Genomic DNA, 14,850 nt, shown 5'->3' with positions numbered 1-14,850 from the left:
AAATGTTGACAAAAAATGTTTTGTAAAAATGTTTTGTAAAAAGAATTTTGTAATTTTTTTTGTAAACATTTTTTTTGTAAAAAAAATGTTTCAACATTTTTTTTTTCAATTTTTTCCAAAAAACGTTCACAGTCATTGTTTTTTCCATCTGTGATTCACTTGATTTCTCTTTCTTTCATTAGTTTTGATTTGTTCTATCTTTTTTGTATGTGTGTGTACTTTTCAAAAGAAGAAGCTGTGATTCTCTTGATTTAGCAGCTTGTAACAGCAGTCTTCTCTCAGTCCACTGTGAATGCGTCTCTCCTGGTGTTCCGGTTTTAAAAGTGACCCTGTAAACTGGAGACCTTCAGCTGAACGTGTCAGTGTTTGTGGAGTTTACAAAGCTGTTGAAACACAGAGGGAGTTCCTGGGAATGCAAACTAGTTTAGTTTTTATTAAGATTTCAAAATATCCTCATCAGATATTTAATGACCGTCTAAAGACGTTTATGAGGGATGCATCCGGCTGAAAGTCTCCAGTTAACAGGGTCGCCGTTTAAACCAAAACACCGGCCGATCTCTGCCACAGCTTTTTGAGTTCAAAAGGATTTTAAAGCCGTGTTGAAACATCTTTGCTACTCGCGCTTATCTCCTCTCACGTGTTGATTCAGTGAATCCATCTGTGATGAAATATAGCACCATCTAAAACAGCACCAGCTGAGTCTCTTCATGCTAACAGGCTAACTGTTGTGTTGCTCATAATGATACCTGCCTGTCCGTCTGCTTCTATGGTGTCATCTGTGATGAATGGCATTCCTCTTTGTTTTACTGCCCTCTACTGGTCTGGTGGTGTTGTGCATTTCCTTTTTTTTTCCTCCATACGTCACTGGCCTGATTTGCACAATCTACCCAGGACTTCAGACCACGGTCGAAACACAGACAACAATGGGGGCCCAGGAACCTTTTAGTTCCCAGTAAAGTAGTTCTGGAGGCTAAAAGACTCCAGAACTCTTGGTCGAAATGCACCTCTTGCTTCTTATTCATGCAAACTCATAATAATGCATGAAAGAAAAGGCTCACTTCCACAGTTAGAAGAACTTCTAGTAGATTAAATCTCTCAGCTGTGCGTCCGTGTTCCTTGATCCTCATTATGATTTAAAAGCAGCCGCTCAGTGACACAATAAACACAGAGAAGACCAACACATGTGTCGTCTCAGCTGGAGAAGAACAACATCTGGTTAAAGTGTCTGCGGCGCTGGCGTGCATCCTGCAGAGTCCGGGCATCAGTTGCAGTAAAAGTGATGGGCCGCATTAAACTGGATCACACCTAACCTGGCGTTTAACTTAATGCAATGTGGATGAGGTGTGAGGACTTTGGAAGGTGGAGTGTGAAGAGGGAACAAAGAATAAAGGTTAAGATGCAAAATGAGGTCACTAAATCTTGACGGAGCTGCAGAAAGATACAAGAAAGCATGAAGGTTTGTCTCTATGCTAAGATATCTGGTGCAGGGAGTTAGTGTGACATTCATGAGACAGAGTAATGAGCCTTAATATGAATGTTATCGTATTTTAAAGACCTGAAAGTCCAGAGTTTAGTGTCTTCTTCATGAAACGCTCAGCTGGCGTCAAAGAAGCTTCACACGTCGCATGTTTAAGATTAAAACGGATCTGAAGTCGGGTGAAGAAGCCTCATTGTTAAGAGAATGGGAGTGGATTAAACAGAGAGCAGAATAAGTAAACAGTCACACACACCTACACACACCCTCATGTGCAACAACACACTGGAGTTAAACCCACTGGTTGAGGAATTTCTCTAAACCCCGAGGAGGAGGAGACGGGGACAGACAGAACACAATTAGCAGCAGCTTGTCACAACTTCAGACCTCTCAGTGTGTATCTACAGTGTGTGTGTGTGTGTGTGTGTGTGTATCATGGTGTGTGTGTGTGTGTCTGTGTGCAGAGTGTGTGACACTTGCCCTCCCGCACAGCTCATTTATTGGATTAGTGCAAGACTGACCAGTGGGGATGTGGCCAGCCGGCGCCAGGGCTCGCTCTGAGGCTCCACAGGCCTAGTTAGCTGTGATGCTAAGCTAACCTCCCACTCCCCACGCCTCGGGGGGGAAGCGCCACTGCCACAGGGGGGAGAGGGTGCTTGTTACTGGGGCCGAGGTGCTATGCTAGCAGGCCTCTCCTGGAGGGGGGGGAAGGATGGACTAATTATAAGGGAAAGCCCCAATTACAAGAAGGATGGAGGGTGAGGGAGGGAGGGAGGGAGGGAGGGAGGGCTGGAGGGGAGGGGAGAAATGCAAGAGTGGAAGCCAGGCGTGGAAATGCCACGACTAGCTGCCAGTGACAACAACCCTGTAACACACACACACACACACACATACACACACACACACACCAGACAGCGTACCTTCTGAGGTGCCGCCTGTCTCCCTTTCTCGTCTCTGCCGAGGGATAATTGTATTAAGTGTGTTTGTTAGCCCACTGGCTGACAGCATGCCCGCAAACGCACACACACACTTACACACACTCACACACACTCACACACAGAGTCAAATATACAAACACACGAGTCAGGTGAAGCATCTAAAAGCATAGCCGTCAGATGAAAGGCTGCAGGAAGTTTAATAGAGTCTCAGCAACACGGGGCCGAGCTGCTGCTGATAGCAAGTACGGGAAACACACACACACATACACACACGAGCACACACACTGAGGCTTAAATGCACACACACTCTATTTACATTCAGATGATAATTCAGGGTACTACACACACAAACATGCATGCAGGCACACACACACTCACACACACATGCACACACCAAACCGGATGACCTCATACTGTATGGCTGACCAGCTCTCCTGTACACTGCTTTCATTAGAAACACATGTTCAGGGTGTGTGTGTGTGTGTGTGTGTGTGTGTGTGTGTGTGTGTGTGTGTGTGTAGCGGGCTCTCTCAGTACGTGTTATGCTTCTGAATACATTTCCGGCCTCGACCAAATACCGCTCTCGTAGTTTAACTCAATCTCAGGCGCTGCACAGGCACACACACACACACACACACACACACACACACACACACACACACACACACACACACACACACACACACACACACACACACACACACACAAACACACACACAAACACACACACACACAGGAGCCTCCAGGGTGACTCATCGTAAAGGTGTAGGTATGTAAGGTCACACTGAAGTGGATCTTAAATCACATGTAGAGCAGGAAACACTCTAAAAATATCCAGGATGAGTACAAGAGAGAGAATATTCAACAGTGTGATGAAAATAAAAGTTATTTTTAACATAAACATTAAAAAAGATGGATGGGACTTAAAAGTTGTGTCTAATAGGAAGTCTGAAAATCTAAATATGAAGTCTGTAGCCTGCTGCTTTAGCATGCTAGCTGAAGCTAACGTTTTAAACACATTGTTTTGATGCTAACGGAAGCCAACGGTTTCCCCTCACCTTACGGTCTGTGGTGTCAACAAGCAGAAGCTAAATGTGCAGCCGGAGTAAACCTGGGAAAACACCAACCAATCCCTGCCATCAGGAGCCAAATGATGGAACCAATCAAATCCCGTCCTGCCGTTCTGCCCGCCTCCTGCAGAGCGTACATTTCATGTTTGTTTGTGTTTTTAACTTTCACTATGAGAATGTTTTGGTGTTTTCTTACCGCTGAGTGAGACATGAGTTGACGTAGTGCAAAACACAGACCATGTGCTGAGGACCGGTTTGGAATCAGTCACCATCATATGATCCAGAATCAGTGGCGCTCGTGCATGTGAGAGGGGGCATCATTTTGGAGGAGATCCGAGGGGAGGGGGGGAGGGGTTAGACGGAGTCCTGAGGAAATGCTACATTCAAATTCATGCTAGTATTCCATGACTACCAACCTCAGCTTTAAAGTTAAAGCTGAGAGAAGAAACTCAGGAGAAAACATACTTTTTCAAACTATCTCTCAGCTTCTGAATCCTGCAGAGAAGCAGACTTTCATCTCTTGATACCATCAGACTGTAAAGATTATAACTTCCCTTCTTCATTGATTTAACATCTCTAAATGTGACAGTCTTCAAGTCACGACTTCTGAGTAAACAAGAGTTTATTTCACACTTATCAGCCTCCAAAACCATCTGAACACAAACTCTGCTCTGAAACCACGGAAACAGCAAATACACGATCAATCAGCCCGACAGGGTCAGATCTAATCTTTAATAACAGACCAGAGCTGGTGCCAGAAATTGGTCCAAAGCATCGAATTAATGTCTAGACTGCAGAGGCTGTGTTAGTGAGACGCTGATCTGTGACCAGGCAGGGAGAGTTAATGAAAAGAAAAGAGGAGAAAGAGACAGAGGGAGAGAGGGACAAATATAGTGGCTCACATCTGGAGTCTTTCCTCTTGTCATCAGATAGATGGAAACAACAGCTTCCTTTGCTGCCGATAACAGCGACGGAGGGACTTACAGGGATTGAGACGAGGGAGGAAGAAGTCAGGGAAGAAGAAGAGAAGTGAGGAGGACGAGAGAAAGCTTTCAAAAGAAGAAGAAAAAAAAAAGAGAGAGAGATAAGAGGGGAGATACGACAGAGGACGGGTAGAGCGTATAAAAGTTGCAGCACTGACAAAATGGCAAACAGACAGTCCATCAAACGTGCTGCGAGCTACCTGCTCAGTCTGGCAAGTCTGCAGAAACCTCACACACACACACACCGTCTACACACACACACACACACACACAGGAGAAAGCAGAGGAACAGCAGAAAAGGACAAAAGAAGCCGCTCTGTCTAAGAAAGCTGTCACTTCTCCTCTGCAAAAGATGCTACGCTCTGCAGCCACAACATGCTAACGTGCGCCGTTGCTGCCACTGCTGCTGCACGTCAGACTCAAGTGTGTGTCTTAACGTGTGTGTGTGTGTGTGTGAGGCAGACCGAGGTGTGTGCTTCCTGTCTCAGCCCCTCAGTGCAGATGATGGTTGTTTTGCTGATGTTCGCTCTCCTCTCCTCTCCTCTCCTCTTTTTGTTTTTTGTTGTTGCTGTTTTTTTCGTCTCCTCTTAAAAGACGAGTGAGTCAGAAAACACATCTGTTACATATTTGGACAGAAAGTGCGAATGAAACAAGACACATTAAGAGAAAAGAGGGGAGAAGGAACCCGAAATATCTTAACCAAATGGAAAATTTGAGTTTGGGTTAATGTTTCGAACCACGAGGGAGTGAAATTACCGGATAAATGACTCGACTCAAATAAGTTTAATGCACCGAGGAAGACAGAAAAGTTCTTAAAGTATCTGAAAGCAGAGTCTGAGTGAAGAGGAAGACGTCACGGCATTGTTAAAGGAACTGTTTACAGATTTAAAAACATTACAGGTACGCTCAAAGTGCTTTACACCGAGGATGCAAACAGAGGGAACAACAAATAACAGGCGGAGGAAACACACAAGATGCATCACACACACTCACAGAGGAACAATCAGACGCTCTGGAACATGAACAGGTTTGAAGTTTAGTTTTAGGTGATGGAGCTCAGGTCGGCAGAGAGAAGGACCTCAGAAACTAACAGCCTGTCTCTGGACTTAGATCTGATTCTGGGTACGGTTAAAAGACCTCCAGCAGATGACTGCAGGAGCCGGGTCGGGATGTAGTCTGCAAGGAAGGTCAGAAATATACAGAGGAGATTAATCTCTGAGCACGTCAGTGATTCTGTGATGAACAGTGACCCTGGCTGCTGCACTCTGGATTATCTGAAGCCGTCCTACAGATTGTTTACGTAGCCGTGCATACAGGTCAATGCACTTTACATGTTAAGCCCATCTTGGTTAAAAATGTGGTGCATGTTCCTTTAAATTAAAAACGTGCAGGTGCTTTGTAACCTCCAATTTACACTCTGCTAAAAGTTACACTCTGAGTCTATCTTTGACGGAGCCTGCATCCAGCACACGTAAAGCTGAACACAGAATATTGACCAGGACAGGAAGTCAAACAAGAGGACTGCACGTAACATCCGCTCAATTTCAAAATAAAACACCAGATGGCCTTTTATCAGATCATAGAAGTCAGAAATCCTCATTGATCATGGATGTAATTGTTAACATCTACGAAACAGCCACATAAACGTGATCCAAGTCAACTACAACAGAGTTTTAACCCTTAAAGGTGACATATCACGCTTTTTTCATCAATATATATTGGTCTAAGAGGTCCCCAAAACATGTCTTCAAAGTTTATGCTCAAAAAAACACTTTGAAATCAGATTTTGGTCTGCCTGAAAAACCCTCTTCTTCAGTCCTCCTCAGAACACTCTGTTTTCCCTCTGACCACGCCCCCTCAGGAAGTGGATGTGGCCTCGGCTGTCCAGCACGTTGATCTAATGTTTACATGTTGGCTGAATATAAACGGCTGCTCACAGACCCGCGTTACTTCAACCCTCTGAATCTGATCCAGAATCTGATCCTGACGGAGAGGCGCCTGCAGCAGGACCTTTCTGAAGGATTGGTCACAGATTTAGTGTTTCTTGTTGTTTTATTTATCAGTATGTAGACGTGTGTCTTGGTACACAGCTACAAACATGTAGCTATGTGGCTATGCTAACTAGCACTAGCACTTATCCATGATAAATAAAAATCATCCACTAGATCTTCAAATCTGCAGACGTGGGGAGTAAAACAGACCTCTACCAGAAAGGCAGCAGGACCTTTATGAAGGATTGGTCACAGATTTAGTGTTTCTTGTTGTTTTATTTGTCAGTATGTCGACGTGTGTCTTGGTACACAGCTACAGCTACGACATGTAGCTATGTGGCTATGCTAACTAGCGCTAGCACTTATCCATGATAAATAGAAATCATCCACTAGATCTTCAAATCTGCAGACGTGGGGAGTAAAACCGACCTTTGTGTTTATTAAGACAGCCTACAACTAGCATGCCTCCCTCCTAAGCTCCTTGTTAGCACACATTTGTGCAGGTAATGAAAAACAGAGGAGGGATTCAGTATTATTTTATACAGTCTATGGGCTGAACAAGCTCCGAGCTCTGACTCAGTGACAGACCGGATATTGTTGTGACGTAACAAAAACACTGAAGTCTGAAACGGCTGGTTTCACACACATTTACAGAAAGGTGGAGAAATCAGAACAGGGGCTAAATGGATTTTTTTCATTCTCGGGGGGTTTGTAGACATGTCAGGGAAACATATTTCAGGTAGAGAACCATTAAAAAGTCCATTTTGCATGATATGTCACCTTTAAAGACCTAGACCATTTTTGGGGGCGCAAGACCCCTGAATTATTTTTAAATATGCTGAATGATACCAATGTGGTATCAATGGAAAGCTGAGAATGTCCGCTGTAACTGGGTTTTTAAAGCTTGTTGATAGGATTACTGGTTCAAAAGTTATCAAACATTTAAGAAGAAGCAGCCGCCGGCGGCTGTCTCGGTATAGGGCTACGATGATAACTGTGTCAGAAAGTAAGAGGACGACAAAGTAGAGCAGAATTATTCATATTTAACTGATCTAAACCTGCAGACTTTAGAGTTATGAAGCATACTCAGTGATGATAGAAGCACAAAAGAGAGAGATGAGCACAAATGAGACAAAAATTCAACCACAGAAATCCAAAATAGACGATGCATCCAAGGATTTGTCGTCACCCGTTCAGCACCGCTTTGCTGTAGCTGCTACTCTCTGATTGGTTAGTGTCACTTTACTGGGATTTGCGAGGACACTCAAATACACTTCAGTTTGTGTCACGCAAAAAGACAAATGTGATGAATTGTCAGATGTAACCCAACAAGAAACCCTCAATCTGAATCAGCAGTGAAGTATTCCTGCAATCTGTGGATCAGGATCAGATTTATGAGACAAGATATTTAGACATCCTGACTTAATGCATGGTAGTTCATCTGCTGACAGGCTGATGTTTGTCAACAAAGTAAATATCAGCTGATATCATTTAAAGCTGTGATGAAAACGATCTCATCACCTCTACAAGGTGAAGAAGACTTCTTTAAGAAGGAGGAAGAAACTCTGAGGAGGATAAACCTGCGGTGATGAGAGGTGAGGAAATCTGCCCCTTTAATACGCATCCACAATCAAGAACAGACTCTCTCTCTCTAAGACACACACACACACACACACACACACACACACACACACACACACACACACACACACACAGAGTGAGAGACAGACAGGAAGCTGGGGAGGAATTCCCAAGCGGACATTTCTCACGTTCCTGCGGTGATTGGAAACACACTCCGGTAAAATGGCGGCAGGACATAATTTCCAGGTGAGGAGAGAAAGGCTGTAACCTCTTCCCCTTTCCCTCCTCCTCCTCCCTCCCCCCGGCACAAACAATATCCTCCTTGATATTATCCTTTCACACACACACACACACACACACACACATATATACACACACTCACACACAACACCTGTTGTCACCTGGAGGGGGCGGGTCTTAAGCTGACCAGCACGGACGCACAATGGCCGCCTCTGTGGCTGGACGGGAGCAGGTGAGCAGATAGTATCTGCGTAAATGAGCGCTCACACACATACTCTTCGTACATGCATGCATGCACACACACACAGAGGAGGAGAAAGACACTCACACACACACACCTGCTGAGGAAATGAGCCTGCAGTCGGCCCCCACCTGGTCAGCCCTGAGGTGACGCAGAGAGAAACAAAAGGAAGGAAAGAGGCGATGGAGATAAAGAAGTTTGAAACAGAGCCAACAGAGACGTTTTGTTCTCCAGCTCCAGACACTCTGATCAGACTTTATTATTATTATTATCTAGTCATTTTTATTTACATTTTATTGGCTTTATTTCTATTAATTGTCTTGTAATCAAATTATCATTTTAACTTTTTATTTATTTATTTGAATTATTAAATTGTAGTTTAATTTATGTAATATTTCTGTTTATTTTTCTATTACTTTCTATTATTCCTGTTATTATTACATTTATTATTTTATTTCGCTGCTGGTGTGTCAATAAATTCTACAACTTAACTTGAAGCTGTGACTAAACGCACAAAGGGGAGATTTTATTACTGCAGGTATTCATGTTTAGCATCATTATTAACCCTTTAAAGAGCACTCATGATGGAACCAGAGTCTGTTTGAAGTTACAATGTCTATCTGATGAAGATATACCTGCTGCAGCACAGCAGTGACACCTGTGCCACAGTCACACACACATACATACACACAGACACAGATACAGACAGACAGACAGACAGACAGACAGACAGACAGACAGACAGACAGACAGACAGACAGACACACAGACACACAGACACATACACAGATACAGACAGACAGACAGACAGACACAGACACACAGACACAGATACACAGATACACAGATACAGACAGACAGACAGACAGACAGACAGACAGACAGACAGACAGACAGACAGACAGACAGACAGACGCAGATGCAGATACAGACAGACAGACAGACAGACAGAAAGAGAGACAGACACAGACACACAGACACACACACAGACACAGATACAGATACAGACAGACAGACACACACAGACACACATACACACATACACACAGACACACAGACACACACACAGACACAGATACAGATACAGACAGACAGACAGACAGACACACACAGACACACATACACACAGACACACAGACACAGATACAGATAGACAGACAGACAGACACACAGACACAGACACACAGACACACAGACACACACACAGACACAGATACAGATACAGACAGACAGACAGACAGACAGACAGACAGACAGACAGACAGACAGACAGACAGACAGACAGACAGACAGACAGATAGACACACAGACACAGATGCAGATACAGACAGACAGACAGAAAGAGAGACAGACACAGACACACAGACACACAGACACAGACACACAGACACACACACAGACACAGATAAAGATACAGACAGACAGACAGACAGACACACACAGACACACATACACACAGACACAGATACAGATAGACAGACAGACAGACACACAGACACAGACACACAGACACACAGACACACACACAGATACAGATACAGACAGACAGACAGACACACAGACACAGACACACAGACACACACACACACATACAGACAGACACAAAGACAGACACAGACACACACACACACACACATACAGACACAGACACACACACAGACACAGACAGACAGACACACACACACACACACACACACACACACACTGGGGGTGTGTTTTCTGTCCACAGGTTCAGACAGACGGCTCTGAGCTTGTCTTCATTAAAAAGTTGTGTGAACACATTCATTATTTCACAGTCACACTTAGAGAAGTGGAGTGTGTGCACGTGTGTGTGCACATGTGTGTGCATGTGTGTGTGTGTGTGTGTGATGCAGAGGCAGTCTAAACTTCTGTGACATGAGTCAGATGCTGAGCGAGTTAGATGCATATGCTGCTGAGTGCATTCTCCTCTTCCATCCTCTATTCATTTTTTACCACACTCTGCAGCCGGGCCGTAATTATCTCTGCGTACGAGAGTGTGTGAGAGTGTGTGTGAGTATGTAAGAGAGAGTGTGTGTGTGTGTGTGTGTGTGTGTGTGTGTGACTGCTTCAGCTGTGATGCGATGCATTAGGCCTTTCTGATGCTGAGGTGTAAAAAATCCCATTAGAGCGAGCGGGATGGCAGATCGATACCTTACGGGATGCAGAGCGACGCTGTGTGTGTGTGTGTGTGTGTGTGTGTGTGTGTGAGAGAGTGTGTTTGTGTGTTTCTGTGGTTGCGTGTCAGTGTGTGTGTGAATGTGGAAGTGCTTTAACACCTCTCAGAGGTGGATTAGTGTGCGACAGCATGGAGACACTGTCAGAGAGAGTTAGCATCAGAGAGAGAGAGAGAGAGAGAGGGAGAGAGTTTGGGAGGAGGAGAGAGGAGCAGATGGGAAGAGGAGACGTAAAGTAAAAGAGAGGAAGACGATGTGTCACTGCTGATGATGTTGTGTTTTTGTCCTTGGTCGTGTTAAGTCGAGGACGTGATGTCAGAAAGGAACAAAAAAAGAAACGACGAGGCGACTGAGAGACTCGGGACGACCACGCGGACTGTTGTGAAAGGAGCAAAGATGCACGTCTGGTTAGAGTTTGTCCCTAATTTACTGCACTGCCTCACTAACTTAAAGGTCACACACACACACACATGCAAACACACACAAACACACACACACAAACACACACACGCACAGGTGTTTTCAGTTATGGCTGATTAGAGCTGATGGTGGGCAGAGCTGTGCAGAGAATCACACAAGGTCACAAACTCCATCAGCCCACAGGAGGATAGAATGTAACTGTAGGAGGACAGTGTGTGTGTGTGTGTGTGTGTGTGTGTGTGTGTGTGTGTGTGTGTGTGTGTGTGTGTGTGTGTGTGTGTGGGCGCGCGTGTGTGTGTGTGTGTTTCCCCTGCTGTCCTGTGAAGTGGTGTAAACAGGTAGAATAACAGAAAACACCTGAGGAGGCGTAGAGGCTTAGAACCAATGAACATCTTAAACAGGGTGGACCGATGAGTACAGAGCTGTTGATGTAACGTTGAGTCTGCTGTCAGAGACGTACATCAAAGACAGTGAGTAGCATCATTTTGGCGCCCTCTGTTTAGGGAAAACACCTTAATGTGGACGGGACAACCGGACAAACATCAAGAAGGTTAAAGCCAAGAGTCTGCTTGTGAGTTTCCTCAAAGTCGTCCTCATCTTTCTTTTCAACAGTCCAGATTTAAGCGACGATCAGCGAGCTAGCGAACATTAAGCTGCAGCCTGAGATTGTTTGTTGACATCCTTAATTGTTGCTTATTGACATCACAGAGTTGATTATTAACCATACATGTTCCCCTTTCTGCTTTTGGTGCAAGAGGAGATTAAATCACGATGCACGGAGCGGGACCGGACGCTGGGAAAGCTAAAAATGCAAATTACTGCAAGCCATTCTAGCATGCTCTGATTTCAACCAAGCGGCAACCTCCGGTCTCAAAATATGAAGCCCATGTGGAAGTGTTATAAACTGCAGTTCATCGAGAATCCGCTTGAGGCTGGCTGCAGAAACACCGGAAACCACATACACACCCATTCTAAGAAGACGATCTTTACAGCAGAAATAAACATGTTTACAGAAGGGTTCAAAAATCAAGTGTAGTCTGGATAGCTCAGTTCTCTATCGGCACACACTGTACGGGGGTGAATTTATTTTTAACGTGACAGGTCAGACGATATTAAGATTACGAGTTTTGCCCAAATAAGGACATGACTGACTTGATTGACAGGTAGGAACCATAGAGTGCTGTTTTGAAGCCAATCAACGGAGGCAGCCATATTGGAAATGTGGAACTCAACCAGTCAGAGTGAGACGTAAAGGGGCGGAGTTTGAGCCTCCTAGCCAATAGCTTTGTGTTAACAACTGGGAGTCACGTCAGTCATGTCCTTATTTGGGCAAAAACTGGTAATCTTAATATCTTCTGAACCGTAGTGTTAGAAATAAATTCACCCCCGTACAGTGTGTGCCGATAGAGAGATTAGCTTCATAGAGCCAAGCTGTTTTTTGAACCAGGCTGTAAACATGTTTATTAATGATGCAAAGATCGTCTTTTTCCCATTCATGTCTATGTGGTTTCTGGTGTTTCTGCAGCCAGCCTCAAGAGGATTCTTGATTAATTGCAGTTTATAACACTTCCGCATGGGCTTCATCGTTTGAGACCGGAGGTTGCCGCTTGGCGGGAACACACAGCTGTTGGCTAGGAGGCTCAAACCCCGCCTCTTTACGTCACTGCCTGGTTGAGTTCAGCATTTCCAATATGGCTCCCGCCGATGATTGGCTTCAAAACAGCTCTCAGTAACAGATGGGTGACGTCACGGATACTACGTCCATTATTTATAAAGTCTATTTCAACCCAGACTGACACTGTAGTGATGTCACAGTGACATCACATCATGCACAACCAGACGTCTTGTTTCATAATGTTCCTTTAAGAATTAATTCACTCATGGAAAAGATGGCGTCTGAGCTAAGAGGTTCGTCAGGACTCACGGGACCCGAGACTGAAACTAAAGCATTGAAAGTGAATCTTACTCTTCACCCTCTCTGAGTATGTTTGTCATAGCAGAGAGAGATATATAGTCGTGTGTGTGTGTGTGTGTGTGTGTGTGTGTGTGTGTGTGTGTGTGTGTGTGTGAGGTCAGCACTTCTTCCCCGTCACATCTTGAAGTGGCGGCCGGCTGAGCAGACGGAGCGATGGCCGGCCTGGCAGGACGCCCGCCGAAGATTGAGGTCATGGGGAATGAAGGGGTGGCACCAACGGCACCCTCACCCCCTCACACTACCACACACACACACACACGCACAAACTCCTGCTATGTAACATGCATGTGTGTGCGTGTGTGTGTGACAGTGTTTTCACACTGGAGAGGAGCGTCAAACATCAACATTATCCTGCAATTCTGCAGCTGGTACAAACACACACTCATCAAAGACACACACACACACATTAAACAAAGACACACACACACACAAATAAAAGACTAACACACACACACACACACAGACAAACACACACACACAAAAAGTGCATCCATACAAATATGTTCCTCCTCTGCCTCGATGAAAAATATATAAATATGATCTATTTACATTTATTTGTTGCTTTGTTGTTGAAGTATGCTTTAAAACTGAATGACATGATAACACACACACACACACACACACACACACACACACACACACACACACACACACACACACACACACACACACACACACACACACACACACACACACACACACACACACACACACACACACACACACACACACACACACACACACACACACTCCAGTGGGTAGGCGGTAGGGTGAACGCGTGGCAGATGCCCGACACATTGGTGTCCGTTCACTCACTATAAAGAGCAGCTGCTCAGTCTTCACTGCCCTCTGGCTCTACACATACACACACACACACACACACACACACATACACACACACACACACACACACACACACACACAGTCACATGGATGCACAGGCACACATGCACTTGCTGTATAACACTAATGCTGGAGGGCATTCCATCTCTCACAGATTATAAGTGCGCCAACACAAAAACACAAAACACACCCACACAAACACACGCACACACACACACGCACGCACAGATAACAGCAGCACAAAAACCTGATCAGCACTCACCCATATCAATCCATGTCACTCCCTGATCTCACTCAGTCACGCATACACTCGCCATAAATCCCTACATGTGGCTAAACCATTCCCGCCCTGCAGTCCCCAAAGCCTCACACACACTTACACACACACAGTCACACACACACATGCACGCTCACACACTTCCTGAAGTCTTCAAAGTGACTGAACGATAAATCTCAGAGATGTCAGAGAGGAGATACAAAGAGAGGAGACGGAAAATGGGAAAACAAGAGGAACGTATTTATGATGTTTCCCCTCATGTTGATTCAGTTAGCCCGTTAATCAATCAGCTGTAGATCAGTGAAGTCCTTTATTAATCAAAGACCTGAAACATCGGCCTTCACGAGACTTTACACCACAGTTAACTGAATATTTAAGATTTTCAGGGGTGAGTTTTATAAAGTGAGAAAATGACGAGGACACAAAGTTTGTTTTATATGATTCAGAAGGCGCCTCGTTGATGGTAAGGGTGTTAAGTACTTCATTCTCATTGGTCACAACATGGCAAGTGTCTTCTTTTTCTTGATAGCAGACTGCTGTTATGAAGATAAAACGATTTGTTTATGGTGCAAAATAAAAGAGGTGGAAACAGCGGAGTAAAGGACAAGACTGAAGATGGTGC

General features: G+C 44.7%; 1 protein-coding gene across 8 annotated transcripts in view; it reads right to left on the bottom strand.

Moving 5' to 3' along the window:
- bcas3 (BCAS3 microtubule associated cell migration factor) overlaps positions 1–14,850 on the bottom strand; it is a 473,019-nt gene that overhangs the window by 276,228 nt on the left and 181,941 nt on the right. The window contains exon 23 of one of the 8 annotated variants that reach the window (XM_034701115.1): positions 11,004–11,089. The exons of the other annotated variants lie outside the window; for them this stretch is intronic. Coding sequence (XP_034557006.1) covers positions 11,010–11,089 — 80 coding nt within the window. The 3' untranslated portion in view covers positions 11,004–11,009. Of the gene's footprint in view, positions 1–11,003; positions 11,090–14,850 lie in introns of those variants that run through there. 8 annotated transcript variants of the gene reach the window in all.

This window comes from Notolabrus celidotus, chromosome 14, assembly GCF_009762535.1.
Source record: "Notolabrus celidotus isolate fNotCel1 chromosome 14, fNotCel1.pri, whole genome shotgun sequence".
NCBI classification, from domain to species: Eukaryota; Metazoa; Chordata; class Actinopteri; order Labriformes; family Labridae; genus Notolabrus; species Notolabrus celidotus.
Note: the sequence above shows the minus strand (reverse complement) of the source record. Positions and strands in the feature narration are given on the sequence as shown.